This window comes from Numida meleagris, chromosome 7 (genome assembly GCF_002078875.1).
Source record: "Numida meleagris isolate 19003 breed g44 Domestic line chromosome 7, NumMel1.0, whole genome shotgun sequence".
Taxonomy (NCBI): domain Eukaryota; kingdom Metazoa; phylum Chordata; class Aves; order Galliformes; family Numididae; genus Numida; species Numida meleagris.
Genome location: NC_034415.1, coordinates 16,366,718 through 16,394,517, shown reverse-complemented (window position 1 = coordinate 16,394,517; position 27,800 = coordinate 16,366,718). Strand labels below are relative to the sequence as shown.

The 27,800-nt window shown below is 44.1% G+C and overlaps 3 protein-coding genes across 9 annotated transcripts in view; all 3 read right to left on the bottom strand.

The window, feature by feature from the left end:
• Positions 1 to 370, bottom strand: part of SYDE2 (synapse defective Rho GTPase homolog 2) — a 26,201-nt gene extending 25,831 nt beyond the window's left edge. The window contains exon 1 of the mRNA XM_021405020.1: positions 18 to 370. Within this exon, the coding sequence (XP_021260695.1) occupies positions 18 to 370 (353 nt within the window). The remainder of the gene's footprint in view (positions 1 to 17) is intronic.
• The window catches only part of C7H1orf52 (chromosome 7 C1orf52 homolog), a 20,956-nt gene extending 2,934 nt beyond the window's left edge, over positions 1 to 18,022 (bottom strand). Inside the window, exons 1-7 of one of the 6 annotated variants that reach the window (XR_002441316.1) lie at positions 17,601 to 18,022; positions 17,262 to 17,469; positions 16,549 to 16,625; positions 5,058 to 5,267; positions 4,621 to 4,823; positions 3,997 to 4,142; positions 1,145 to 1,223 (exon numbers count right to left, since the gene is read on the bottom strand). Coding sequence is in view for 2 of the 6 variants with exons in the window: in XM_021405253.1 (XP_021260928.1) it covers positions 4,115 to 4,142; positions 4,621 to 4,823; positions 5,058 to 5,267; positions 16,549 to 16,625; positions 17,262 to 17,469; positions 17,601 to 17,861 (987 nt within the window). In the remaining 4 variants the exon portion in view is untranslated. Of the gene's footprint in view, positions 1 to 1,144; positions 1,224 to 2,762; positions 3,191 to 3,730; positions 4,143 to 4,620; positions 4,824 to 5,057; positions 5,268 to 10,537; positions 10,689 to 16,548; positions 16,626 to 17,261; positions 17,470 to 17,600 lie in introns of those variants that run through there. The other 5 variants (XR_002441315.1, XR_002441314.1, XR_002441313.1 and 2 more) reach the window with 5 other exon arrangements.
• BCL10 (B-cell CLL/lymphoma 10) lies at positions 18,645 to 26,621 on the bottom strand. Of its 2 annotated transcripts, none has more exons than XM_021405257.1 (3): positions 26,469 to 26,621; positions 22,160 to 22,448; positions 18,645 to 21,060 (listed from the first exon to the last, which is right to left on the bottom strand). In XM_021405257.1, exons 1-3 carry the CDS (start codon positions 26,544 to 26,546, stop codon positions 20,693 to 20,695), a joined length of 735 nt encoding a protein of 244 aa, XP_021260932.1. In that variant the 5' UTR covers positions 26,547 to 26,621; the 3' UTR covers positions 18,645 to 20,692. The 2 variants fall into 2 exon arrangements, with proteins under 2 accessions (XP_021260932.1, XP_021260933.1); XM_021405258.1 differs by lacking the exon at positions 26,469 to 26,621 and adding an exon at positions 26,124 to 26,435.

Sequence of the window (27,800 nt, the reverse complement as noted above, 5' to 3'; positions counted from 1 at the left end):
CGCCGCCGCGCACATACTTGGCATAGCTGCGCGGGGCGAGAGGCCGTCCCGCAGTGCGCATGCCCCCGCCGCCCCGTCGCCGCTCCCCGACGGGGGTCGGTGCCGTGCCGCGCCGCCCCGGGCGCTGGGAGCGCCTCAGTAACCGCTCGAGGAGAGAACCTGGCCGCTCTCCGCACGGAGAGCCGCTGCCGACGCACCCGGCGCTCGCCCGATAGCCAGCAAAGCGCCGAGCGGCCCGACATAGCGGGCCGCAGGGAACGCTGCCCGGCTTCTGGGTAAAACAGTTTGCGAGTACGGCACGCGTTCGCGGATTTTGTCCCTTAGCAAATTCAGAGCGAAGGTTTGCCCGGAGCAGCTCTGGATGCCCCATCCCTGGAGCGCTCAAGGGCAAGCTGGGTGAGCCCTGGCAGCCTCATCTGGTGGCGGTGTCCCTGCTGTGGCAGGGCTTGGAACCGCGTGAGCTTTAAGGGGCCCTACCAACCCAACCCATTCTATAATCATATGATTTAATGACATTCCAAGTCAAATATTCCTAAAGAACAAAATCAGATCCACATTTCGAGTCATGACCCCCGAGGTCGCAGCAAGCAGCGATCCCATCCCATACACACGCAGCATAGGAGAGCTCTGGAGGTCCATCTGACCTCAGTCACGCAATTGCAGAACCACAGGGGTGTGAAGGCACCTCTGGGGCTCTGACCCAGTCCTTCCCTTGGCCTATTCTCCCAAGTGTCTTGCCTATGGAAACAAAAGAAAATTCAGCACCACTGTTTTTTTCTGTGCTGCCTCACACAGTATTTTGCTCATGTTCTGTATTCTTTAAATGTTAGTTTAAACATTTCCATGATTCCTCCCTGCAGTAGGCACACAGGAAATGGCCCAGTGAAAAGCTGCCAACGGTTGGGTCTATAAACACAGTTTGATCCATATCTTTGAAAATTGTTTCCATTCCAAGCAATGGTTACAAAGCACTTTTTCTTGTTGGCAGCTGGATTTTTTTTTTTTTAAATCCCTATGCATCCCGTATTTGCCCAACAGAGTTGGCACTGATCACACACACACACTAAAAAAACCCTGCAGATAAAATAACATTAAGGATCTGGCTGGAACTCACTTGAGCCAGTGCAGCAGGAGTCAAAGCCCAGCTTTTGTTTCCAGCTCAGCCCGTTTTGTTCGGGAGCTGCAGAGCACACAGTGCAGAACGTGATTTGCTTCAGCAGGCCCTGTACAGAATGTGAAAGTGACTTCAGTGGGATGGGAACAGAGCTTGCACCAACTTGAAGAGACTTCTCACTGGGACACTGACAAACATTCAGGACTGGTTAAATACAATGTGACTATAAACAAATAGCAAGCCACATCTTTCTGTACATGAAAAAGGTTTTTAACAGTTTTTTTCATCACCAGACCAAGATTTCGCTAATCAATAAAATCTCTGAGCACTCCTGTTATTGAAAGTGTCTGCCTTCCTGATGTCCAAATGGACTGAAGCAGCAGTTCCATGAAACCCTATCGGCCTCACCTGCCACTAATGGCAGCATGCATTATCTCCAGCCTGCCGAGCAGCCCATCTTTTGTGCATGCAGACACCACACCAGCCATCTGCATCTTTGTTACCCTCAGACCCTGGATCAGCCAGATGAGGCACCCCAGTGGCTCCCAGGTTCAGAATACAGCTGCTTATCTTCTTGCAAAGACAAACCAGGACACTAATCCATTTATATTCTAGACCTGAGGAGTCTGCTAGACTAGAGGCCGGACAAAACCAAAGATGTTCATTACCTAAATGGCTCCACCATTGACTCCCTGGACTCTGGCCCCATTTGCAGTTGGGGGTGCACTATTTAAAAACAAATTTTAGACTTCTGGAGCAGCCAAGCGTTTGGCTCAGACCAGCGACTCCCTTCTCAAGCACATCCTTGCCAAAAATCTCCTTAATCCAAAAGTGCTTTAAGAGGCACCACTGTTGAGATCCCATACGCAGCACAGGTTCTGGCTAGCAGCCACCAACTGCTGGATGCTCCCAGGGACACAAAGTCTGCCAGCCCACCCTGCGATGCTCCTGCCCCGCCAACGGTCTGCTTGCCCCATTAAGCTGAATTTAAAATTAAACAGGAGAGGGTTTAAAAGATGATTCAAATAGGCAGTGTGACAGAAATATTTCAGTTCATAGCTGAGTTAGGCAGCTGTAGTACCCATGGCTCTGCCTTCTGTGCTTTATTCAAGCAGAAATATGTCAGAAGCCCATGCTCTTTTTGGTATACTGCACTTAGTTTTTTGAGTTAGTATTTGTCCTTTTAGCGAACACAGGCGAACCTCCCAGTAAGCTTTCCAAAGCATGCCGCTGAACTTCAGCACTGTTGTTACCACCTCTGCAATCTTACAGAATGAGAGTGCTATTGCAGGATGCCAGTCTCCCTGAAGATATGCTAAAAATACCAAAGTATTTTGGCTAACAGGAAGCCAAGGCATCACCCGTGCAATAAAAATAGTAGGTGTAATGACCATCATCACCATTACCTTCTCCTAACATGGAGACAAAACCTACAGATCAGTGACTTCAACCCCACATGGGTTGAAGTGAACATTAATGCCAAAGGTGACAACATCATATGGTTCAGGCAAAAGATAAACAAGTTCAAATTTATGCTTTAAACAATAGAAGAACCTCTTCAAGGGAAGTGAAAATACTAAATAACCATTCTCTATTTTATCCTATCTGCTTCTGGCCAGGACCATATTTGTAAGTCACAAGAAAGCATTTTCCTGCTATATCTGCCCCAGGAAGAACAAAATTCTCAGCGATGTGCTTCCACAAAGTCCTTGCCTCCAATTCAGATTCTCGCAGTGCTTAGGAGGCGAGCAGACCCTCAGCACTGCCAGGTGCACCTACCATAAATCCTGCTATGCATAGCATCCTAAAACTGTTGCATATACAACACAAATTTAATTAAAAATCCTGCAAAACTTAATGAGTAAGAAAAATATCTCAAATGGCTTCCAATTACCTAATATCAGCAAACAGAGCATGAGACTGGGAAAACACATTTAGTGAACATGTTCTGAGGATAATCTCCTTTCTTGAAGTTCTTTTCTTTCATTTCTACCATAAGAAATAGTAATTTTTATCCAATCATCAGCCTCAGATCTCAGAATTTCAACTCTGAGTGAAGTGTAAAGGGTCCAAACGCTGTAAAAAGGAAAGGCAATATTTAAGGAGAGAAGTGGAAAGGTCCTTAAATCGGAACACAGATCCTTTTTAAGAATTTTATATACTGTATTGTGCTCAAAAATCTGTAGTCATAATCTTCAGGTTTAAGCAACTTATGCTGCTTCTGTAGGCTTTCATACTTTCAAAGCACCTAGTTTATTTTTTCTCTTCTGTGTAAGCTAAATAATTTTATAATTCAGAAAAAAAACCCAAACCCTTTATATATTTGCATATGTGATCGTTTCATCAGAGTTACCCTGTATGCTGCAAAGCCACAAAATGAGAAAAAAAAAGAAAAGAAAAAAGAAAGCCAGAGAAACCCTGGGGAATTTTGTATGTGAGCCGCTCTTTTTTGTCTCTCCACTGTGCGTACAGCAAAGGGAGCAGTCTGAAAAGCTGGTAGTTAGAAGTAATTACAATGTAGTCTGTGCATGCGTTAATGCGCTCACACCCAGTCTGTTCGCAGAACACAAGCACTGCTTCAGGAGGGTGACTGAAAACTAGAAAAGTAGATGAACTCTGGGTTTGTTTGTTTTTTAATTTTTTTTTTATTATTATTTCTTTGCATCTCCTGGAGTGTACCTACCAAGTAGAACAGAGAAAAATCTGTGTTTCACAGGAGAAAAAAAGCTTTCCTCTTTAGGCCAGCCACTGTGAAGCACATGTTTTGACCTGATGGGCTTTCTTGACTTGTAAAGAGCAATCCAGCAAAGATGAGTACTTGATCCCACTGGCTCAGGCAGGGAAATTCCCTCATTTGCAAACCTGCCAGGGTTGCTGCTTACCATCTGCTGACAGCTCGCTCCCAGCTCTCCCTCAGCACTGTGATAACACGGAAAGGCAGTCGCGCAGCAGCTGATGAGGAGGTAGAGTGGCCAAGCTTCTTTTAATTCTTTGTGTCCCTTATAATGTTTGTTCTTTGGCTTCACCTCTGGAAGACACAACAGAATCCAAGAAAACTGATGTTAAAAAATACATTTATAATCTAATTTATGCTCCCTTTATCACAAATCTTGTTTGCTCATGTTCAAGCCAATCTAGTTTTAAGTACCTTTTACTAACGAGCCAACCAGCCATGCAGTTAGGAGGTATTTCCAAACACGTAAACCAAACGTTGGTCAGCTCTTCTGCCAGTCCTGGCTCATGGGACGTGTCAGTGCAGTGGCCTACCCATGCTCTGTGCCGCCTCACTGGTCTCACTTGAGGAAGACTGTCCTGTCCCATCTTTTCTGGGCATGGCTTGGTGGGCTATTTTGGATGAAACTGGCAAAATTTGGCTGACTCAAATTGCACCGCAAGGCCTGAGCCAGAACAACAACTCAGTGTGCCCCTGCTCTGGGCCTCAAGCTCTTGCCTCCTGCCGCTAATGTAATTGGCAGACACGGGCATCACACTTGGCCCAAACTCACCTCAGCGCTTGACTTCTTTGGCTTTCCCCATAGCTGCTACTGAAAAAGGCTCCCGGGATGGAAGTGCTGACAGCCACCCTGCCCCGATCCCAAGGAGCAGGCATCCTATGGCACGAACATATCTGAAATGCCATCTTATCTTCCTTGAGGTGAAGTGCGCGATAGTGTGACGTGTCGACAGGCACCGCCAGGCTGAGGGGCGGCTGTGAGGAAACACAGAGTTAGCCCAACAAGAGCAGCCGGAGGGAGAAATAGATGTCAGTGACTGTGCTATGAAAAGCATTTACGGAAAAGGTGGTACGTAGTAACTGTTTAAAATCACATACTAATTACATAGTATATTAAATATATACTGAATATGCCTTGTTAAGTCTGCAGCTGGGAAGCAGCGGTCACCACCAGGCAGCAGTGCACACACGCGTAGCAATATAGCTTACATCTGGTAGCGTAATATTCTTGTAAAACGTGTTGCATAGAGAGGGATGGACATGACTTCCATTTGTGGCTGTGCTGTGAAGCCCATGGCATGGCCCTGTGTGGGGTCTCTTCCCGTCCCGCAGTCCTACAGGAGGAGGTGGCACTGGGCACTGACACAGCGACTGCCGGTCCGTCCTGCTCGGCTTCCTCCCACATTCCAAGAACATTACCTGGGCAATAAAATAGATATTTAAATGAAATCTAATATTTCAAATAAATTTAAAGCAATTTGTTTTGAAATATTTTCTGAGTGGGAGTGGAAAGTCCACGCATCTCAGGTAATTTCAAGTACATGGGAAGGCTTCTGTGCTTTCTGTAGCTGGCCCTCACGGTGAGGGTACTCATTGGAGGAGGTCTGTTATTGAGAAGCGTGAGCTATTGAAAATATTCAAAATATTTACATTCTTTAGTGGATAGGAGCACTACTTTATCCTAATCTCCTCTCTAATTGCTCCCGTCTCCAGCCATGGTGCAGTCTCACCTGGTAACCCCTGCAGCTCCGCAGCACAACACAACAGTGGCTGTTCTGACAGTGCACAGTTACTAGATTACATCCATACTGCAAATTAGATTGTTCCTTATTTAATCTTCCTTCAACCTTTCTTCCTATCACAAAAACTTGTTTCCTAAATCCCATATTCTTCTGCAGAATAAAGACCCAGCAAAATGCAAAAATCCAAGAATTTAAAATTAGACTTCTGAGCTTTTTGCATTTATCTGTATGATCTGAGAATGTTTGATCTTGTTTTTTAATCTGTTTTTGGGCAGGTTTAACTTTGCCTGTTTCCAAGCACTGGTTTCAGGCTCCAAAACATCATGTGCAAGGTCATTTTCAGTGTTCTCCCAGCTTTGCCAGATTCCCCTGTTTATATAGAAAAGAAGCATAGCTAAACAGGATATGGTAAGTGTAAAAACAGAATTTGCATGGGAGGGACAAGGACAGAGGGAAGTCTGAAACTAAAATTACTCTAACTCGCTTTTTGAAACGATGTCTCCAAGGTGACAGAAAGCCCTTTATTGTGAAGTTGCTCATTTGTCTTGAACAGTTGCCAGGGTTTTGAAGACCTGAAGTTACCTCCCTTCTCAAAATAAAAACCTCCAACCAAACACAACGAAACAGATTTCAACCACACAGAGGCTTCTATCTTCACAAACAACAACAAAGAAAGCTCAGGTCCCACTGTAAAGCTGCCAGTTTTAGCATCATTTGGAACAGGACTCTACCCAGCGTGTTCGAACCATGCATGCGGTTTATCAGATATCACGGCTACAGTACCTGCTCAGACCCCGCTACATTGGCAGTCCTCCTGAGCTGCCGTGCTGCCATGCAGGCAGGGCTCTGTCTGGGCAGTGGCTGGCAGGTTAGCGCCTGCAGGCCTGGAAAATGTTGGCGACACACACAGACACGCGCACACTCCGCCCCCACACCAACAATGCATTTAAGCTATGCTGCTGGAGCACTACAGCTGGCACCTCACCAACCACAGCACCAAGCCTCAGAGCTTCAGCACACCGAAGCCATTAGTACCATGTGTTTGGATTCAAAGACCTCTTTGGCACAGCACATGGTTCTTCTTCAATAACAAAAATGGTGAGGTTCATTTTCTTCCTCCTTCCTCCTACCTACATCCTGCTTTCATAGAGAACACTCTAAAAACCTGACTTGGAGCCACCTTCCCCCTCTGCTTGTCTTTTGAAATGCAGCAAATGAAGCAATGCTCTAAACCAACACATTTTCCTTTCTGCACAGCAGTGAGGGCCCTTAAGTATTCACCTGCTCTACCCAAACAACCTCAGAGAACTATACTCCTACCTTTATCTCTTTTCACTTCATTATCTTCACTTAGTAAGTCACATCTGAGCTGCTGACCACTTTTGGGATGAGTACCAGGACAGAGTTTCACAGAGGACTTATTTGCTTGAAGTAGGGCCTCCCCAGCTCTAAACCTCAGGCCCGCGGCGTGTTTCTTTGGCCCCGGATGGGCTCAGCCAGGGATGCTGCCTGGGCCCTGGGTTCTGTCACTGCAGAGCAGCAGAGACCGTCCCACTACCAACTCTAGGTGCAAGCTGTGGTGCTGCCTGTTCCCCCAGGACTGGACAGGGTCTTCTGTCCCATACATCAGGGCAAGCTGTACTTCCACTGCAGGAGACAGTTAAAGTGCCATTATCAGTAGTCGTGACAGCCAGTTAAAGTGGTTTCAAGACCAATGTCAGAATGGAGACAGGGTTACAGCAGCTGATCACTTTGATTCAGCGTGCACACACAGACACGTGTTGTCACACTGGCTGTCCTGAGAAGTACAACAGCTGGAAGTGAAGGACTGCTTACCGGGAGGCATGTCCTTTGTTCCAACGGATGTGAGCCAATGACTTCCACCACTCAAAGCCACAACTGCTTAGAGAGAGACATAAACGGAAGGAGAATCTGTTGATTCCAGACAGTGAGGTCTCTTACAGGACCGGTTGGTTCTCAGTTTTTACCACTAAGAGGTCATCAAATTGTAGTCATTAGAGACAGGACATCGCTGCCAGGCAAGACAGTCAGCATCGAAGTAAATATCGACTTCTTGTGCACAGGCAGAAGCAGCAGTGACTCCAGTTGTTGCTGTGTGAGCCCTGCTTGTGCTCTGCGTGAGACTGAAATGGAGAGCACCAAGCAGAGGATGCTAATGCACCATTACTCTCCCCATCTGTCTACTGTCTCAGATAACATTAAAGACATCAGATCTCTCTGCTTCTGTAATGTAGGGTACTCCCAAGAAACATCTTGACAAATTCATTGTCATTTGCCAAGTCATGCCAGAATGAAGTATTTAGGAAGCTTATCAGGAAAGGCACCCAACATATCAAATAAAAGGTGAATTATGGATACTTACCTGTCTGATTCCACTTCAAAGCAAGCAGTGCTGGGTGATTTGTCTAAAGAGATGGACACTGAGCGTGGCCTCTGTATTTCTGTATGACAAATATGTCCCCTTCTCTGCTCGGAAACAGAGGGAAGCTCCAAAGGTCAGCAGGGGTGAGCCCCCCTACTAACTATGCAACCATAATAATGCAAACCTATTCATCTCAGGCACTTTTAGGATGTCTATCATGCTGGCTTGTACTCTCCCTGGCAGATTTGCATATAAAATGGAAATGTGTTTGGAAACACATTCACAATTTTTACCTGAAACAGTTTTTCTTTGCCTGCCAGCAAAGAGCATCTGGAAACGATCAGTCTCTCTCTTCACCTTGCCCAAATGTCCTCAGGGAGAAATTCATCTTTTAAGACAACTGTATTGCAAAGAAAAAGTTTTTGCAAGCTTGCTAGATTCAGATGCTATAAGTTTGCCCAAGAAGAAAGCACTGGGTAGGGAAAGGGATCCATTCTTTCAAATGGATAAAAAAAGACAAATCACTTTCCTTTCTCTACTGTTAGATGTGTAACAAGGCTTCAGTCCCTATCACAAACCAGGTGCTCAGTGCCATGGCCCTATCAGTGAGTTCACATATTATTTGCTTTGTATACAGCAGGTTTTCCACAGCCTGTAGTGGGGTGTACACAAAGCTAAGCTTCAAATGTGCATATAAACTGCTGCAGCAATGAATCGCATGTCTAAGGAGAAATGTTACTAGACTGGGTACAATGGATAAGCAATGATAAGTGCTTAAAATTACTCTAGCTTTCATTCTCCACCAACCTCCATGTTTAATGTAAGAACCATTAACAGGAAAAAAAAAAAAAAAAACCTAAGGCAAGGAAAAAGCTAAGTTTAGAAGACAGTATTGGCACACTACCAGAAGCACAAACCTTGGACCCAATCTGAATACAGTTGTGTTTGCCTCAGCAAGGCTTATTTTGGGCAGTGAGGCGTGTCCTGCAAATGCTGCTGCCCACACAGCAGGCTGTGGCAGCAGGAGCTTTCTGCCCGGGGTCAGCAGTGCACTTTTGAGGTGACTCTCCCCATTGCCCAGGTAGCAAGTGCTTTGGTTTTCAGAGTGCACTGGCTGCATCCCTTCTGGATGAAGCCCAAAGCAGAAGATGCACTCTGGGAGTGCCTTTAATGCACCCCAGCTACGGCTGGCTGGTGGGGCAAAGCCTGCGGTGTTGTTTTACATTACAGACACTCTCTTACTGTGCCAAATGACTTACTAATGTAAATGTAGCCACAGATTGAAGAGCATCCTGTAGCATGGTATCAGAAATAGAATAAAAGTGGTTGTACCACATACAGCTTCCTAACAACCCTGTAGCATTGACTAGGAGGGTCGGTAAACCTGCTTATTCTGCAGTAAGAACAGAAGAGCTACTTATTTAACAAATAAAACTCGCATGCAATATAACTGTGGAAAATAAACAGTTTTTCAAGATGGAATTGACATTCTGAAATGAATTAGCAAGTACCAGGAGAGACAATTTCCCTACAGCTTTTATTTCTGGTCCTTAATGTTTGAGTATGATATAAACACAGCACCGATGGAAAATACTATAGAGTTACTTGGGAGTTAGTGCCATCTGTTACTAAACGTGATAGCTTTTCAAGATGATTTCTGTGGACATTTGCAGAATGAGAAGGAAAAACAGAAACCAAGGTCTGTATAATATTCCCTGTGCATATATGACTGCTTTGAGTCCCTCCACATTACCTGCTTAAGGCTGAATTTCAGAGCACTCAGTGACACACCCGTGTCACATCCAGCAGCGGACCGTGTGGGTATGCATGGAGCTATAGTTCAAGTGGAGCTTCCAGCCACCACGGGGCACATTCAACTCATGGCAACCTTTGCCTTTAAGCACATCTCATCACATTAAGTGTTTCCACAGCAAACAAGATAATTAACTTCCATCTTTGTATGGAGCCAATAATCCAGTGAAAAATTAAATGAGGCCTTCTAGTTAAAAACCTAAACACATATGCTTTGCCAATTCTTAGGACCTCCATTTTTTGTCTTGTATAATGGCAATTTCTCTTCATTCTTTCTGTATTCTTCAGGTAGAAAAAAGTTGCTTTTTAAGAGCTACTCCTTGAGTAAGTCATAGGGCCTAGGTACAGCAGCAACACAGTCCTCAGCAGAACTCTGCTCCAAGGGAATGTGGACACTATGCATTACTAGGCTGTTTTGACCATAAAAAATGCCCTCAGGAGCTGTATCTCTTGCTAAAATTCTGTCATTGAACTTAGAATCTTTTTTTGACATAAGAATTATCTTTCCTTTGGCTATGCTGCAACTAGAGAACCAAGAAAATCCTGAAATAAATCATGTTTGATAACTCCAAATATGTCATCCTCAGCCATTTGCACCTGTGCTTATATATAGGAGTCCCCACTGCGTGTAAATACGAGGCTATAAGCCACAGAGTTACTTCAGTGGGTCTTATGCCTCCCAAAATGGAGAAAAAAGGTGTTACCTCTCTCGTTCCACTGCATGTTTGTAATGATTCCTACCAATTCATTAACCTACTAACTTGACAAAACGGAAAGAGGTGCTGGTGGTGTTTGCTGCATTGCAGTCTTCCAGGGAAGCACTGTTTTCCAGCAGAGACTCCCATGGGGAATGGGGCAGGTGGGCTAGGAGGCCTCTGCGTGCCAGCCTTATTTCCACAAGTTCTATGAAAGAAGGAAGAAAAAAAAAAAAAGAAGAATCATTAAAGAATAATGTAAAACTTCTGCTTAAAAACTCAAGTTACAAAAATGCCTGCTTTTCTTCGAAAAGCAAGAAGCTTATGACTGTGTGGAAAATCAGGTGAGTAGAACTTTCCAAAGCCAGTTCTGCCTCACTTTCTTACTTCCAAGTAAGAAACCATCTTTTTCTGTTATTATTATTATTTTTTTTAATTAAAACATAGAAAAAGAGGGCAACAAAAACTTGAAACTAGCAGGTTGGGTATGTGCGGTCTACAGAATAAAGTAGACCTGCTCATTAGAGAAGCCACGATGCCTGCAGTTAGTAAAAGCTCCCTCTACTGGATAGGTACCTACATAGATACTTAGAAAAACCTAAGTGTGTAAGATGTGAGCAGTGTTTTATTACTGTGTCAAAGATCATGGCAACATGCCTTATTTAAACTGCCACGGAGATACAGAATATTTATAGCCATGTAATCATGCACTAAGGTTCCTGTGAGAACACGCCACTTACAAGTCACTAATGGCAAGCAAATCTCAGAGCTTGTACAAAAATCAGTGTTCCCAGCTATTACAGAGCATGCTTGCAAACAAACTTTTGCTGTCAGGCACGTTGATGTTATAACTACATTAAATTACCACTCTTTGAAACATTTCAGACATATATAAAGCTCTTAGTCACACAAGATAGAATTCTTTCAACTCATCAAGACATGTCAGAATTTTTTTCTGACACAGTGTCAGAAAATTTTAACAACAGTGGCCCACGTTCTGCTTCCCGAAACAAAGGCTCACAATTGCTTTTGCTTGGAGCCTGCTGCTGGGCAGTGTTGTTTGGTTGGGTTGTTTTGAGGAGAGGATTAACATCCTCTGGTAAGTCCTGTGGTTTCACTTCCTCTCCCCAATACTCTTTCCCAGAGTTACTGTGTTAATCCATTCGTTATTTGCTTTCATATCAATCCATCTACAGGGATGAAGAGGGTGGGAGAAGCTAAGCAAAGAGGTGGGAAATCAGCGTTTGCTTCCAAGAACAGCTAATGTTATTAGGAGACAGCAAAGCACAGAGCACTCATGTTGTTGCTCACAGCCACAGCAGAGCAAAGGTGTGATTAATCTTCTGAAGCTATCGAGATGAAAGCATTCTAAAGATGAAGGGCACTTCATCTTCTAAATGAAGAGCGCTGATAAAAGTTTTTGATAAGGACCAAAAATGCTTATCTCCATTCACTGAATTCATTGCATTCCTTCGTCAATCCAGCCCCACAGGTCCCAGCTTCCCTGAAAATTCCAGATTTTTCAGATTGCCCTCAAAAAAAACAGTTCAAAGGGACCTGCAGCATAAACCCATTCCAATCTGTGGTGCAGCTTCCAAGTCCAGCTGATCCATGCCCACATGTCTACCAAGAACAAATTCAGCAGACTCCAATGAATACCAGCTTGCTCCCTTTGACCTGTGATACCTCGGGGACTTAAAGGAAGAAGAACTAGCTCACTAGGATCCCTGTTCCTCTGTTATTCCTACTATTTTTGGTTCCTCATTATAGGACTTACAAGCTTTGTTAGAAGAATTTACTGCTACCAAAAGATTTGTCTCAAGAATAATTTACTGAGATTCCCATGGCTCGCTGGAAACCTCCTGAGCAACAAAACCACAGCATTTCTCTTAGTAATTTTCTGTATTTTGCCAACGACTTACTGTACAGAAATTTTGCTTTTGTTTCAATCTTCAAATTTTGACCAACCCACAGAACGCCTAGCTGCTCTCTGCCTCTTGTTGTACCTTTTATGCCTGACCTTAGCCAGAAAACATCACTGGCAGGAATAGGGTTATATTCCTTGCTAAGGTGCCTCCCTTTGCTAAGGGTTTTTTCTAAACATAACCCATTCAGATCTTCCTTTTGAGGAGTCTGTTTGTCTGTAACATTAAGCTGTTACATTCTTTCAACACATTGCTCCATCCCCACATTAAAACTACACCCAAACGCCTGTGTGGGTAGTAAAAGGGTTGTGTGAAAAACAGCAAGCTAAAGCAGAAATGGTCACAGGAGCTTTTCAGGCTTGAAAAGAAAACCCAAATTGTATCTATCCTGCTGGTGAGTGAAAGCATTACACCTTTTCATCCAAATTCTGCCACGATTTTGCAAGATTAGCAAACTGGCAATTGAGCTTCCTGTCATCAGAGAAAGAGCAGGCAGCCCCACACAGCTCCTGTTTCCTCTCAAGTTCAAGATAAATTTCTCTTTGTAGAACACACTGTATTTCACAGGATTCAATCTCAGATTGGCAGCCTGAAGCTTATCACAAAACATTTGTAAATGAATTAGTTCTTCGATACCGTCCGCATGCATCCAGCTTCCACATAGGAACAAGCAGACTAGCAGGATGATGCCTTGCAGCAATCTCTCCATCAGCACTTCTCAGAGGAAGCTCTGCCTGCCATGAAAGCCATTATCTGAAACAGCTGTAGTTTTATACTGACTTGAATTTTTCTTCCCCAGATCATCTTGCCTTTCTTGGAAATCTACGTTATGTAGCTGCTATTATGCCAGCATCTGGAGGCAACAAAATGTGTTCACTGCAAACAGATTGCCTTCCAGCCACCAGTTTTCCGCTCTGGACTAATTTTTTAGAGAATTCAGATCAAACTTGTAGGGATTTTTACTGCCTTTTTTTCCCCATTACACATAATGATTATCATCACATTTGATCCATCATAAAAACAGTGCAAGCAAAGAGTTAATAGCAGCTGATTTTCAAAGCCAATATTCCACATGTGTAAGAGGAGGTGATGTTCCCTGTCACTCCTCTTGAAAGACAATCCAGGACAAACTGTTCTCTAGGCAGACATTTTTTGAGCTGAGCTATCAGTTTAAGTTTAGTAAGCATTCACTCATGCATTTACTAGATCCTGTTGCACAGAGGAGGCAAAATTTCACTATTAGCTCCCCAAACCTTGCTTTGCCCTTCAGCTTCTTATCTTTTCCTCTTCAACTTTTGAAACAAACTAGAAAAGGTTCTCATTGCTCATTTCTTCACACTTACCTCATCTGCTTCTTTTAAGCACTGCGTTGTTACCATTTTTATCCTGTTTTGGGAATCAGCATCACTCCTACTCATCCAAAAAGAGCACAGAGAAGAGCCCCTTTTTCCACTGCACATGTTGGATGCACTCCTATAATCACAAGGCTTGCTGTGACATCCTTCCTGGAACATGGGACGTCTTCGAGGAACCTGAACTGCGGCAACTTTGCAGCCTCATAGTTCTTTGTATAATTGATACTTCATTGGTAATTTTGATCTAGAAGCCCAACTACAGATGAGTAGTATAATTTAGTTTATCACCTTTTCTTAGAGGCATTGTAGAGTATCTGAATAAGACTTTACCGATCCTCACAAAAATCAGTGGGCTTTCTCTCCTTTTCTTCCTCTCCTGACTACCAGCGGAGTTCTAGCCAGCCCAACCCAGCAGCTTCAAACAGCCTCTTTGTACCAGACACAGACGCTGTGCTTTTCTCCATCCAGAGGTGAGTACTGCTCAGTAAGTACCATACTATCAAAGCCGGTCACTAGAAACACAGCTTTCGATGCAAGCTTTCTGGGCTGTAGCCCCACAGACTTAACTTCCAAATGCCTCATTCTTTTGAATTTCAGAATCAGAATTCCCCTTTAGGACCTTAGCCACTCCTGGGAGGTCTGTAGTTTGATTTAGAGCTCACCGAGGATACAAAATTTCTTTTAGACAATCTCAGTTACTCAGAATAAACACACAGGTTGTTATCTCTGAGAGCAGAAAGGTCAGTCCCCTCCCTGCTCTGGGCTTCTTTGTAGGCCCTACCTGCTTCATGAGCAGCAACACTAGAACTTCTCTAGATTGAAGAACCTCTACCAATAAAACTCATTCAGCAACAGAACTAGTTCACCCATGTACCTCCACTTCAGACATGCTTTCTCACATCCTCGTTTCAGATGTCTTAAGAAGACAAATAGCTGCTTTCACCACATAGCCTGAATAGGGATGCTGCCATGCTCATTGTTTGCAATGAGGTTTCCCTAAGTGTGTAAATAATACAACTAATCATTCTTCTCTCCAATTAGACACGCTGGTTTTCTCCTTGGAAAACGAGCATTAGATGGTGTTAGCTTCAAGACAACTGGACACTGCGTATATCACATTATCTGAAAACAAAAGAAGCGATTAGCATGCTAACTTCCTGAGCTGCCACGCAGAAAGGCAGGGCACGCAATGTGAGGACAAAAGCCTGCTTGGCCATGGCTATTGTGAGAATGCATCCTATTTCCAGAGCTAGTGACATTAACCTTCAGCTGTAACACGCTTTGAGCAGCACTTCAGCAGCAGACAGGCTTACGGCTGTGAGTCTTGAATTAGGCAGCCCACTGAATCCCACACCTCATGTCAAATCCCTCATATTTCAGCCTTCTACTGTATTCTCAGCAATATCAGAGCAGCAGATATAGAAAACAGATCAGAGTGAGCATTTTCATTCAGAGACACTGAATTCAGCACATCAGGAAAAACATACTTCCTTCCTCTGTAAACAGAGCTCATACAAACCACTTGATCTCAAACAGTATCTCATGACAACCGCAACCTAAAGTGGATGATTAAGGCTGCATATACTCACTAACCACAAATACACTTTTCTATACTGAGGTTAAAATAATGTTTTTTAAAGATCACTTCAAAAAATATGAACATTAAATTAACATATGCATATAAAATCTACCAAATTAAAGCTAGCTCAAGGCAGAAGGAAAATGAAATACATCAACGTGCACAATGATTGCTTAACCACATAAACCTGTATCGGTAGGCTGATCTCAGTGCAGATTTCTAAGGCAGAGATGCTTCAGCTGACAATAAACCTAGAGCAGCCCTCCTTTTCCCCTCAAAGCCTGCTGTTACTTTTTCACATACAGACCCCAAATTCCACGCAGAAGCTTAGCACAAATACAGTATGCACTGGCTCGAATACTATGACAAGCTTAACTACTGTTAGCACTGAAGTAAATACAATGTGACAGTAAAGGCTCTGTCACAGCTTTGTCTTAATATTCTCACATACGTATCGAGTTGCTATTTTCAGTTTTTGGAAGAATACATTAAATGTTTCAATTCTTTTTATCAGTTAGCTTCATGTTTCACTGATGCAGATCATATAATATCACAACAGTTTATCTAATATTAAACTCTACTTTTAGGTCTACACTTCAGTTTACAGTTGTGTATTTATTACAAACAAAACCCTGAGGATTGCTGAGTCTTTAGAAATACAGCACCGAAAAGCATACAGTACAGAATTCATTGCTCCCATTCACCAGGCATGCAGTGCAACATTTATATTACAGATGTTTTCAAATGTAGTTTTATTCCAGTGACTATTTGCAGTCTTTACATAAATTTCAAAACAGCATTATTCAAACAAATCACAGTACAATACTTAAAGAATCTTTAGTATATGCTCCTTTATAAAAGGTTTTAACACAATGGAAAAATCAGTCAAGACAAGCTCACGCTACCAGGTTTCTTGATAAACAAAATACCAGTGAATCCTGTACCCATGAGCAGAAGTCTCCAACACAACGCTTTAAGACACCTCTTTAAATAAACAGGTTTAAATTCTGTTTAGCAGATGAATTTCTATCACAACACTGTCCATTAAGTTTTGTGCTTTCCAAAAGGCAAGCAGACTGCTGAAATAAAATTCCCTACCCGACAGGAGAGAGAAATTCGGTAAACATGTATTTGTTCCACATTCCGTTAGAGGAATGCAAGTTCACTGAAACTCTCATTACACTAAAACCAAGCGTATTCTGCTTATACCTTCTTCCTCTTCGTCTTCTCCTCGGGGTCTAGTTTCCGTTTCTTAGCATAAGCTGGTTCGTCATCTTTTTCATCATCTTTAAACAAAAGACAGAACTACCCAAAGTCAGTAACACCATATTTTTGTGTTAAACACTATCCTCACCCCTGAACGACCGACTCAGCCACATCTGAGATGCTTGGAAAAAAGGCACAGTAATACTAACTGACATCCTCATTTTCAGAGCATGGATGATATGTGGTCAGAACAGGAATGTTTTGTTGTCTTAACTGAGCTCAAATAAAGAAAGGCTTTGTTATGGCAGACACTGCATAGTACCTGCTCCAAAGAATTATCATTTGAATAGATAAGTTAAAAAGCTAGAAAATATGTTTTAGAAGCAGAAAGTAATGTTAAAGTCAGGGAAGGTTTGGGCCGCAAGTTAGGAAAAATTTATTCTCAGGAAGAGTGGTGATGTATTGGAACAGGCTGCCCAGGGAGGTGGTGGGGTCACCATCTCTGGAAATGTTTGAAAAATGTGGAGGTGTGGCAGAGTGACATGGTTAGTGGGCACGGTGGGGACGGGCTGATGGTTGAAACAGATGATCTCAGAGGTCCTTCCAACCTTAACGGTTCTGTGATTTTAATTACGGCCATATGCTACAAGATACCCTGCAGGAGTGCACCAACCCGCCAGGAGCCCCAGCAGCAGCTCCCCCCCGCCCGCCCCTACCTGACACCACGGACTCCTCCTCCTCCTCAGGCAGGAACCTGGCCCTGCCGGCGGGCCGCGGCGCGTCGTCGCCGTTGTCTTCGTAGATGTTAGACCACTTGATGGCCATGTCGACGGCGGGGACCGGCGGAGGCTTCTTCTCGGGCGGGCTGTACACCTCCGGCGGCGGCACGGCGTTCGTCTTCCACGCCTTGAACTCCTTGGGCGGCTGCGGGAGACAGCAGAGCAGCGGTCAGCCCCACGTGCCGGACCTCAGCACCCGGCGGGCAGCCCCGGGCAGGGCAGGGCAGGGCAGGGCAGGGCAGCGCAGGCCCCCCTCCCTCTCCCCCCGGGCCATACCTCCTCGGGCGCCCGCAGGACGCGGCTCTCCCAGTCGATCTGCTTATTGAGCGGGTTGTAGAGGAAGGCGGGCGGCTGGGACACCTTCCGAAAGAGCTCGTCCGGGGGCGGCAGCTTCGGCCGGCTCCCCGGGCTGCTCTCCGCCGCCGCGCCGCCCCCCGCCCGCCGCTCCTCGGCCGAGGCCTCGTCGGCCTCCGAGTCAGAGCTGGAGCTGCCGTAGGCCGCGAAGTATCCCAGCGGGTCTCCCCCCTCCGCCGCCATGGCGGGGCTGCGCAATTCGGCGCCCGCACGGAAACCGGCCCCGTGCCGAGGGTTCCGCCCGCCGCACCCGGCCTGCTTTGCGGGCGGCTAACAGCCTGCGGGAGAGAGGGATGGAAATAATTGGCCTTTCTGCATTCGCACTTGAGTAGCAAGTGTTCAACTCCAGTAAGTCAGAGCTTTTTTTTTTTTCTTTTCTCTTTTTTTTAATCGAAAAGACCGTAGATTAAAAGAGAATTAGACACGAAACCGAGACAACCTCCGTTTCTCTTTTTCACACCTGTGAGCCTCACTAGAGAGAATAGAGAGAAACGGCGCTGTCCTCAGCCTGGGGGCAGCAGCTGGCCTCGGGCAGGTAAAGCTCCCAGCACTGCACATACAGCTCTGGGGCACCTCCCCCAACATCAGCTTGTGGCAGCTGCTGGGCAGTGTGCAGGCAGCAAGGCCCCCGCACCTGGCCTTGCAAAACGTGAGGTACTTCCTAGCGCTCTTGCCCCTGTTCATACTCTCAGGTTAGCAATACTAGCCATGAACCACAGACAGCGTAGATCAGCAGACAGTCTTCATTTCACATGCACGTTTTCCCTACGCAGGGCTCTTCAAGGCAGTCCTACCACCACAGGAGTTTCACATTGTCACTCTTTCCACCAGAGACAACTTCTCTAAAAAGAATAAAAGCCTCACATGCATACAAAACCAAAACCACCCCTCCAGGTACTGGCACGAGCTACTCCTAAAACCTCCTAGAACCTACACATTTTAATAAAGGCAAACAGGAAAACAGGCAAATATACAAAAGAATTTATTCAAGAAGTCATGATAAAAATCTCTTTTTTTTTTTAGAAATGCCCATTATAAACATTAATAAGATAATACATTCATTTAAAGTCTCAGGTTAAGAGGCTCCACTGCAGGAGCGCTCCCTGCATGGGCAGGCCCGCTGCTCACTGTGCAGTGTGACAGGCAGCACACACTGCATGCGTGTTCTGATGTACAACTACAAGACAGTTTCCAACTTGAGCTGAAGCCCTTTTTCAGTTAAGGCCAAGCTTGTTCTCTCCCCATTTACAAGAACCTAAGAAGGGACCCAAGTCTAAGCTGCCAAGGAAGCGAAAACAAGCAGGAGGAGGGAGGGGAAAAAAAAAAAAAAAAGGTTTGAGAACACCAATGCAACTCTTCAAGTGGCATACAGCGACCAAAGGGATATCTAGACATAAACTTTTATGCATCCTGAGTACGTGCAACTGCAGTTCAAGTTAATGGAAGAAAGATTTGCACCTATCTTCAATTTAATTTTAGAGAACAAGATTTTACTTGTATTTAGGTACTTAAATCTCAGAGTTCCATCTGTACTGATGAGTTTCACTTAGAATCATGATCTTGAAGGTCCTCAGATGTTTACAAGACAAGGATTTTTTATAAACGCACGAACAGAAGTTCACATTTTTAGCAAATGTAAGCTATTCACATACTGAATGTGGACTACAATTGAACACCGCCGTTTATTTTCACCTACTTCTGAAATCAGAGCAAACATGAAATGAAAGTTTAGAGCAGAAGGTCTGTCTCCACAAAAGGAGAACACAACTTAGGGTTATTACCTCGCTTTTGTCTTGAATGGAATTACACAGCTGTATGAAAACCCAAAGAATTTAAAGCCAGAAATACAAAACTTATTTTTTGATATACTGAAAGTATCACTCTAAAGTGCAGCATTACAGAACACAACTACACATTTCCAAGGAAGAGTTTGTTGAGTAATTTTAAAGTGGTTAAAGCAGAGTATGAGAGAAATATCACATTATATTGTGTCAAGAAATATGAGAACCTTCCCATGATCAAATTGTTTAAATGCCTTCAATTCTAAATGATACAAAATGTAAACGTGTCAGTGTTGAAGAGCAGGTACGTGAAGGGCAACACTTCCAAGAATCTTTCAGTTAAGGACATTGTCTTGTTATAAGACTCCTCTACTCACCCACCCGGACAAAACATACAAGCCTCGGTCCCTAACAGCATTATACAATAACATTTTCCTGACAGCCCACACGATGAGTTTACTGCAGTTTACTGTCCTTTTTAAATATTAATGATAATTTGTATTTAAAGTGCATCTCAAATCACAAATTTCTAAATTATATACAATAATAATATGCCAAGGCTTGTGGATGTATACTTGCTAGCTCAAAATCACTGTGACACTGCTTTTCAATTTACTGGTAGGACAAAAAGTCCAGAAAATTAAGAGCCTTCTTGCAAATAAGCATAGCTACAGATCTGGTCAGATTTTTTTTTTCCCCCCCAAAGGAAGATACTTTTTTTGCAAATTATACGCATACATGGAGGACAGACAATTTAGTAAATGAGTTTAAACTTTTCTGCATGTGAGCTCAAGCTTTTAGTTCAGGAAGTTATTATTCAATACTCAGTGCTTTTCTTAATCACCCTTGCTTTTTCACTCGTCAAAGAAACATTAAGAAAATTACATTTGTTAGTTACCATTCTGGAACTGCAGCTCAAGTGTCTGCAACTAAACATGGTATCTTAAATACACTGGTTTAAAAACAAAGCAAACAAAAATAAATCAGAACAATGAAGAAACAACTTTTGCTGGTGTAGTAGCATAATCTTAAAAAAAAAAACCCTTAAGAAAACAAAAATCGAGCAGCTACAGAGTCACTCGATTACAAAAAAAAACCCACAACTCTTTAAAAACATTAAATAGCATTGTTTCCATTGATTTCACAAATTAACAGTTTGAAAACATTTTTTACCCTTAAAAGACATGAAACTGTTTCAGTAGCCTTTGGATGAAAAGACAAATGTCACTAAGTTCACTGTGGATGAAGAGAACGTGATCTTAAAGGCAAAAAGCAATTGTCACTGGAACTAGTACATGGTTCTTGCTGTTCTGACTGAAGCTCTGGAGGGAGAGGGGGTGCACCAGGGTCGCCAGGGCCTGGAAGGGTGACCGAGAAAATTGCGCTCTCGGCATTTCCCATCTCCGCAACGGGTAGATTCATTGAATGAAGAGAGACGGCAGACACAAACACAGCAGTGCTATAATCTTCTTCTGGATTATGCATCTGAGTAGACTCTTTGTCTTTTGTTCTATCAAAAAAATTTGATTCATCAGAATATGATCTAGAAAGATTATTTGTTCCTCCATACAGAGAGGTCATACAGGTGCTGCAGCTTAGACCTGAGACAAAGAGCAGAGAATAAAATCAATTACATTATGATGCACCCTTAAAATTGTGCTCTGAGTTAGCATTGGTAACACTGATCATGATCATGTGTACTTTTAACAGACTATCCTCTTCACCTTACCTGTGACATTCCAGTACTCATGCCAAATTAGAAAATACATGCAGATCATCTAGTCAACCATGTGAAAGTTTTCTCTGTATCAGCTACTAGTTGATAAAGGTCCACTGTAATTTAAGCTTCACTCTAGGAAGTCATTTCAGCCCTCTGACCTATCTTTGGATAGAATATTCTCACTATATTTTTCAAACTAACTTTCTAAAAGCTTCAGCTGCATGGTTCTACTCCAAAGTAGACTGCATTTGACAGCTGCTATACTTGAAGCCAGACAAAAATTCAGGCCTTTCATCTCTGGAGTTAAAAATATACTTTCTTCCTTCTTATTTATTTATGGGTGTGGAAAAGGAAGTAAGGGTTTTGGTTTAGAAATTTTACACTTTCTTTTTCTGCCTTCAAATGTGAGTACATACAGCTACTTAAGTTTTCTATGTCAACAAAACTTCTCTGACTGTATGAAGCAACAGATTAAAAGTCTAATTTTAAGTTCTGGCATTGAAGATATGTAGGAGAATTTTCCTCCTATTTTGTTTGCAGACTTATCTTCTGCTGAGATGCAAAGTTTAACCAAACCAAAGCATCCTGCCACTGCAGCAAACAGCTTCAACAGAAATGCAAGATGGAAGATAACCACCTAGTCTGAGTTCTGAATTAGAACCTCCCAGAAAGTAAAACTGAAGTGTGAAACAATCTTATTCATTAGAACAACACACAGCACGGTTGTTTCCTGGGTTTGTTTCCCCAATTTGTTCTTACGTGTTCAGATAATAAAGAGGTAAAGCTAGCAATATACGCCCAGGATTTTACACCCAAAACGATGTCATTTCCAAGTATGTTGTCCCAAAAACTAGAGGAAGCAAAAAAATAAAAAAAAAATCTGCAATAAGGAACATGTATTGAAGAACTGTGGGACTTCTGTTTCATAGCTTCTCAAAATAAAACTTCTATCTTACAGTACATTATTATAAACTTCTCACCTTTGAGAGCTTCAAGTTTTTCATTTTTGACTTTCAACACTATGTCAGTTATCTTTTGTAACAGAAAGTTTTGTGTTCTTTCTCGCCTGATAGATTCAACCAAAGCATCCAGTCCCTTTGGGTTTTCTGCTAAGTAGTCCAATAACTTCCCAGTTTTTTTCCTACTGGAAGAACGAGAAGAGATCTCTTCTGTGTCCTCTCTAGTGAGTATTTTCTTTGAACGTAGGTAATCAAAGTGTCTCTCAGCTATAATTTTGTCACACAAGTAAGGACGCATCCTTTCTAAAGCCTGAAAAACAAAACAAACATTAGAATATCTTTCAATTTATTTAGAAGCTACATTGAAAAATCTCTATGACTGTTACAGGTTAACAAAATAGTTTAAAGATGCCACCATGTTATTTAGCAGAGAATTTTCTCCATGCATCTACTTAAAAAGAAAAAAATAGTTTTTTTTAAAGCATTCTTGATTTTTCTGAGTGACCTAAGAAGTTTTAATGCATGTTAACTAGTGGAGGCAAACACTGAAAACATTACATTAAGTCTGTGCTTATCACATTTCAGAACAGTCACTAAGTAAAATGAAATTAAACCAGTAAAACACAATAGCAACCATTCATTTTGTCTACATTGTCACATTTCTACACCATTTGTATCCACGAGACACAACAGTAGCACGCCATTATCAATGTTTTCTGTACACCGAGTAAATGCAGTCTCCGAGCAACAGTATGCATATACTCACTGTTTAAAAGCTGTGTTAGACAGACACCATTATTTGGGCACACGCTTCACCAGCAGATTACTGGCATCCACAATACATGCCCATCCTTCCACAGATGTACCTATTTTGAGCAGACTTCCTGGCTGCTTTTTGTCTTCATTGATTTGCTTTCTTTTGGTTTATGGCTTTATATCAAACACCCGGAGCTGCCTGTACAGCCCTGACACGTGGCACCAATCCCTGGGAATTAGCACAACTCTGATGGCTGGCCAAAGCAAAATAGCTGAAGTTATGCTGCAGGGGGTAGCGCCAACAAGCATCAACTAGTTGCTTAATTCCTTTCTATAAGCAGCAAAGAGAAGAGAAGGGGAAAAAAAGATGTATGTCTACCACTGGGAGGGGATTGCACCCATTGGCTCAGGAGCCCAGCGTGCAGCCAGTTGCTGCCGGGCAAGGAGAAGCAGAGCCCTGTTCTGAGCTGGGAACTGCAGCACCACTTTGTATCTTCAGGCACTGTAACACCTGGCATCCAGTCCCATCACTCAGAGAGCCTGGTTCCCCAGGAAGAAGCTACCTTTTGTTACCACAATTACAACACAAATACTGATTTATTTCAAAGGTGATTTATAGGAGCAATATGACTACTTTGAATTCCTCTTTGGAAGATGACGTGCCTTCTCTTATAAGGAAAAATTTATTCACACACATAGCAGAACATAAAGCGACCTTCATCCACTTTGTTCACAGGGTTCACACAGCTACAAGCATCTCCAAAACAAAGAAGATATTCCTCTTATTTTAATCAGTACATTAACTTCAAAACAAAACTAACGCCCGTGTTCACAGCTCTGATTTCAATAACCAAATCTACTACTCTATGAAGATGAGTCACAAATGATACCTTTTTACTTGAAAAACAAGCTTTCATTTTACATAATACTACAGAACTGGCAGTTTCCCTTGCCAACAATTTACACTTAAGAAATACAAAAGTCAGATAACCACTAGCTGAAAATTACCAACGTGAAAAAACAACCCCCTCGTCTCCTTCCATCAAATTTGCTTCATTTAATTCAAAGAAAAAAAAACAATCTGAGTGCTAGAAGTGGGGGAAAAAGCTTTACATACAAGTGATGAAAGAAACAATTAATGCTTTTTCCTGAAGAAAACTTGCAAATATCCTCCAGCTTGTTGAGATTATATTCTATGAAAGCAACACTCATCCGTGTGCTAGTAAAGCAAGGAAGGTTTCTGGAGCAAACTGCCACAGCCAGACTGAATTCAACACGAAACCAGAGCATAAGGGTGCGGCTGGTGCCAGGCGGCTCCTTCAGGCTGGAGGTACACAGCAGCAGTAGCTGTCCCCACTCTTGCTCTGGGCCTGGCAGTGAGAGGATCCAGTTCCAGAACTGGATGACCGACCCAACCCAGCTTCCCATGCCATCACAGGGTGCCAGCCTAACTGACTCGGTAAGAACAGAGAAGTGCAACAGTGCCAGCTGTATCCATCTGCTCTGCGGCGCATCTCAAGTGTCCAACTACAGCAAGCTGCACTATGAATACTGCCAGCAACACCGATTTTTTCCACTTCTCATACAGACCTCTTCCTACCACCACAGGGGATCAATCAAGAAACTCAGAGACACAAGAGTCAGTAAAATTTTCAGCATTAGAAGTATAAAGCAAGTTGTTACTCAACAGAAAAGTACTGTGTTTTGACTAACACCCTCCTGTGCCATGCCTTACACTGCATGAAGCGCATCAGTTCTGAATTCCCCAACTGTCCAAACAGGTTAGCAGTTTGTAAGGAACAGAAAGAGTAAACATAACAGAACAGGAGCTTTAAAAGCCTATTTCTATATCAATGTTTTTGCACGTCTCACTACCTTCTTCCCAGATCTCCAACATTAGATTCTACCCTTTGTAATTTCTCCTTCAGACAAGTCTACCCAGGCCAGATGACCCCTGTAAGAGAGCCTTCGGAGGTGCACTGTTACACAACACGCACGGGATTTCTGGTGGTGCAGCTTTTCTGTCTCACAGCTCATTATGCCTAGGCAGCTGTTTTAAGTCTCCCCTGACAGGACAAAATGGTAGGGAGTGAAAAGGTATCATGAGCCTGGACAAGAGGGGTAAAAATGTTAAATAAACAAATATTTAATTTTATTACAACTCTGCTCTCATAACGATTAAGCTGGGTCTACTGAATCTGATATCCTAGCTGCCTGCCTCATCATTGAATCTAGTTGAGAAATGGACAAGCAGCTGTTTCTTTTGTTATGCTCACACATGACCGCAGTGCAAGCTCTCAGCAGTGCTGTGCTGCTTGCGCGAAGACAGACCAGCACCTGACCTGGTCCATGGCTCACCACAATGAGTGTGATCAGAGGTACTTGAACAACTTTGGGGCAGCCAAGTGAGCACACACTGAAGCAGCAATGAGCTTCTCCAAAAGGAGAGTCTCTAGAGTCAGATTTACTGTATTACACTTTGATGATAAAATTAAAGTTGTCTCTTACTACATACCAGCCTTCCATCAAGTCCTCCAACTGCTATATTATGGAACTGTAAGATTAGAAGCCAAAGTGACACTGATGGGCTCCCAGGAGAAGAAACTGCAAACTCAGTCATTAACACAGATAAATTTAAACCAGACTGTATATGTAACATGATATATAAGTAGGTCCTGTCTTCATTTTTTGTTTTTGCTGTAACAACCGGATGCTACCTATTGCACTATTACTCCCAGGTTCCACAGAAGCAAGTAGTAACTTGAAAAGCATGCCTCACAAACTATGACAAAGCATCTAAAGGAAACATTGTATGCATGAAGCTATTAAGAAACTAAGCTAAGCTCCATCCTTTACTGAATTAGAAAAAAAATACAAAAACAAAAAAAAGCTTACCTAAGAGGCCACACAGCGTTAACAGACACAAATTTTAGAAAAGCATTATAGAAGATGGTACATAGAACACTCTACATTACAAACGAGCTCCGGATGGTCAACAAACGAGTGGCACACTGATCTCCCCTCTGATGTAACCAGCCGCAGCCCAGCGTGGCCACGAGTGACCGCACTGAGATGGGACGGGGGCTTCCCTCGGGGTCCCAGTAGCAGCACATAACTATGGGAGAAGACTCAAAAGGATACAGGACAAAGAGCTTGAAAAGAAATACATCAATATTTAACCCAAATAATCACGCTCTATGGGAACTCGGTAGCATCAAGAAAAACACACCTATTTGCAACCAGCTGCCGGATACCGCTTTAACTACCCTGCGCTTCTACTCTGCCCCTGGGGCAGGGGGGCCCCACGAATCGAACCCTGCCCGCTCCAACCCCGAGGCGCGGCACAGGAGCGCCCCGAGGCAGGCGGAAGGCAGCGAGGCCCCGGGGAAGCGCCCGGCCCTGGGGACGGTTCGCCCGCACAGGCCAGCGCGGAGCTGCGCGCCTCGGGGCCGCCCCCACCCTGCCCGGGCACGCGCCGGGGAACTCCGCGCTGCGAGGCGACCCCGGCCCGCTCTGACGACGCTTCCGTTTCCCACCGCGCCGGCCCCCGCCCGCCGTCCGTCCCGGCGCTTGCCTCCTTCTTAACGTCGGCCATCTCGTCTTCCGTCAACGACCGCCCGGCCGCGCCCGAGGCCGGGCCCGAACCCTCCATCGCGGAACCTCTCCGACCGCACCGCTGCGGAAACCGCCCCCAACTCCGCTTCCGGCCCCGGGCCCCGCCCGCGCCACCACGCCCCGCCCGCCGGCCCGCGGGGAAGGCGCGCGGCCGACCCGCCCACGGGCGTAGGCGCAGTGAGGCGCCATCTCGCGTCGTGGGCGCTGTGGCGGTGCTCGGGGTCGATGCTCTCGTGCTGCTGCGCCGCTCACCCGTGGAGTCCTGCCGCCTGGACCCGCTGCTGCCCTGTTTCGCTCGTGGAGTCACAGCATCGCAGAGTCATTAAGAGTGGAAAACGTCTCTAAGATCATCTAGTTCAGCCGTCAGCCCATCACTTACCTCCATGTCCCTCAGTGCCACATCCCATCGTACTCCAGGTGCTGACTGGAATACCTGCTTTGCACCGCTGGCTTATTAATAAGCACGTTGCATAGCAAACATCCTGCCCAGAACACTTAAAAAATAGAGGAATGCTCGCTGTTCTGATCTCCGTAGAGCTGAGTGTCAAAATCACAGCCCCCGATGTCTTCAAGAACACAGAGCACTGCAGGGCAGTTTGAGCGCCTGCACTGATTCTCCCTAATCTGTCACACCCAAACGTGTGCTTCGGGATCCCCTGGAGCCCCCAGCAAGGTGCCGTGGTGCTGCTGAGGTGAGGCAGGTGTTGCCCAGCTGCCCACTCCCACACTTGGTCATTAACCGAACATCTTCCAGCTCCTCTTCAGGGGCAGTTCTGCTGAAGACTCTGCTGTCTCTGGATAATAGTTCTGACAAAAATAGCTGCTGTGCAGTCTGGATTTAGGATATTAATAACCCTGCTCAGTGAGAGGTGCAGTTCAAAGCTGCACAGCACCTGAAGAGCCGGGCTTCTGGATCCCTGCACTGTAGTGGCCAGCATGGGACAAGCTGAAATGAATTAACTGTGGGTAGAGAACTCAAGAATAGAATAGATTTTAGCAGATTTACTGCCAATAAAACAGGAATTAAGAGCCCAGCAGCCGGAGGAAGACTGCTTTCAGTATGATACTCATTTCAGGAGGTTAGCATCAGTTTAATACTGAGAAGTGAGCCTCAGTGAGAGAGCTAGAGAACTCTTTTTTGAAGGGAGGTGGGAAGATTTCAGACACTGCACTGGTTTATATAATTATGTACGTATGGACATTTAGAAGAAATTTCCAAGTCAGGGAAGTTTCAGAAACTGCTTACAACCTAGCGCTGTTCAAATGGTTCACACATGGGCCCCTGCAAGCA

What these genes read in the sequence shown, in the direction of transcription:
- BCL10 (XM_021405257.1), bottom strand. Translation starts at nt 26,546, where the DNA reads ATGGAGGGTTCGGGCCCGGCCTCGGGCGCGGCCGGGCGGTCGTTGACG. An exon ending in TGGCCGACGTTAAGAAGGAG is followed by an intron (nt 22,449 to 26,468) that starts GCAAGCGCCGGG and finishes TTTGTTTTTCAG; the next exon opens with GCTTTAGAAAGGATGCGTCC. An exon ending in AAAACTTGAAGCTCTCAAAG is followed by an intron (nt 21,061 to 22,159) that starts GTGAGAAGTTTA and finishes TCTTTGTCTCAG; the next exon opens with GTCTAAGCTGCAGCACCTGT.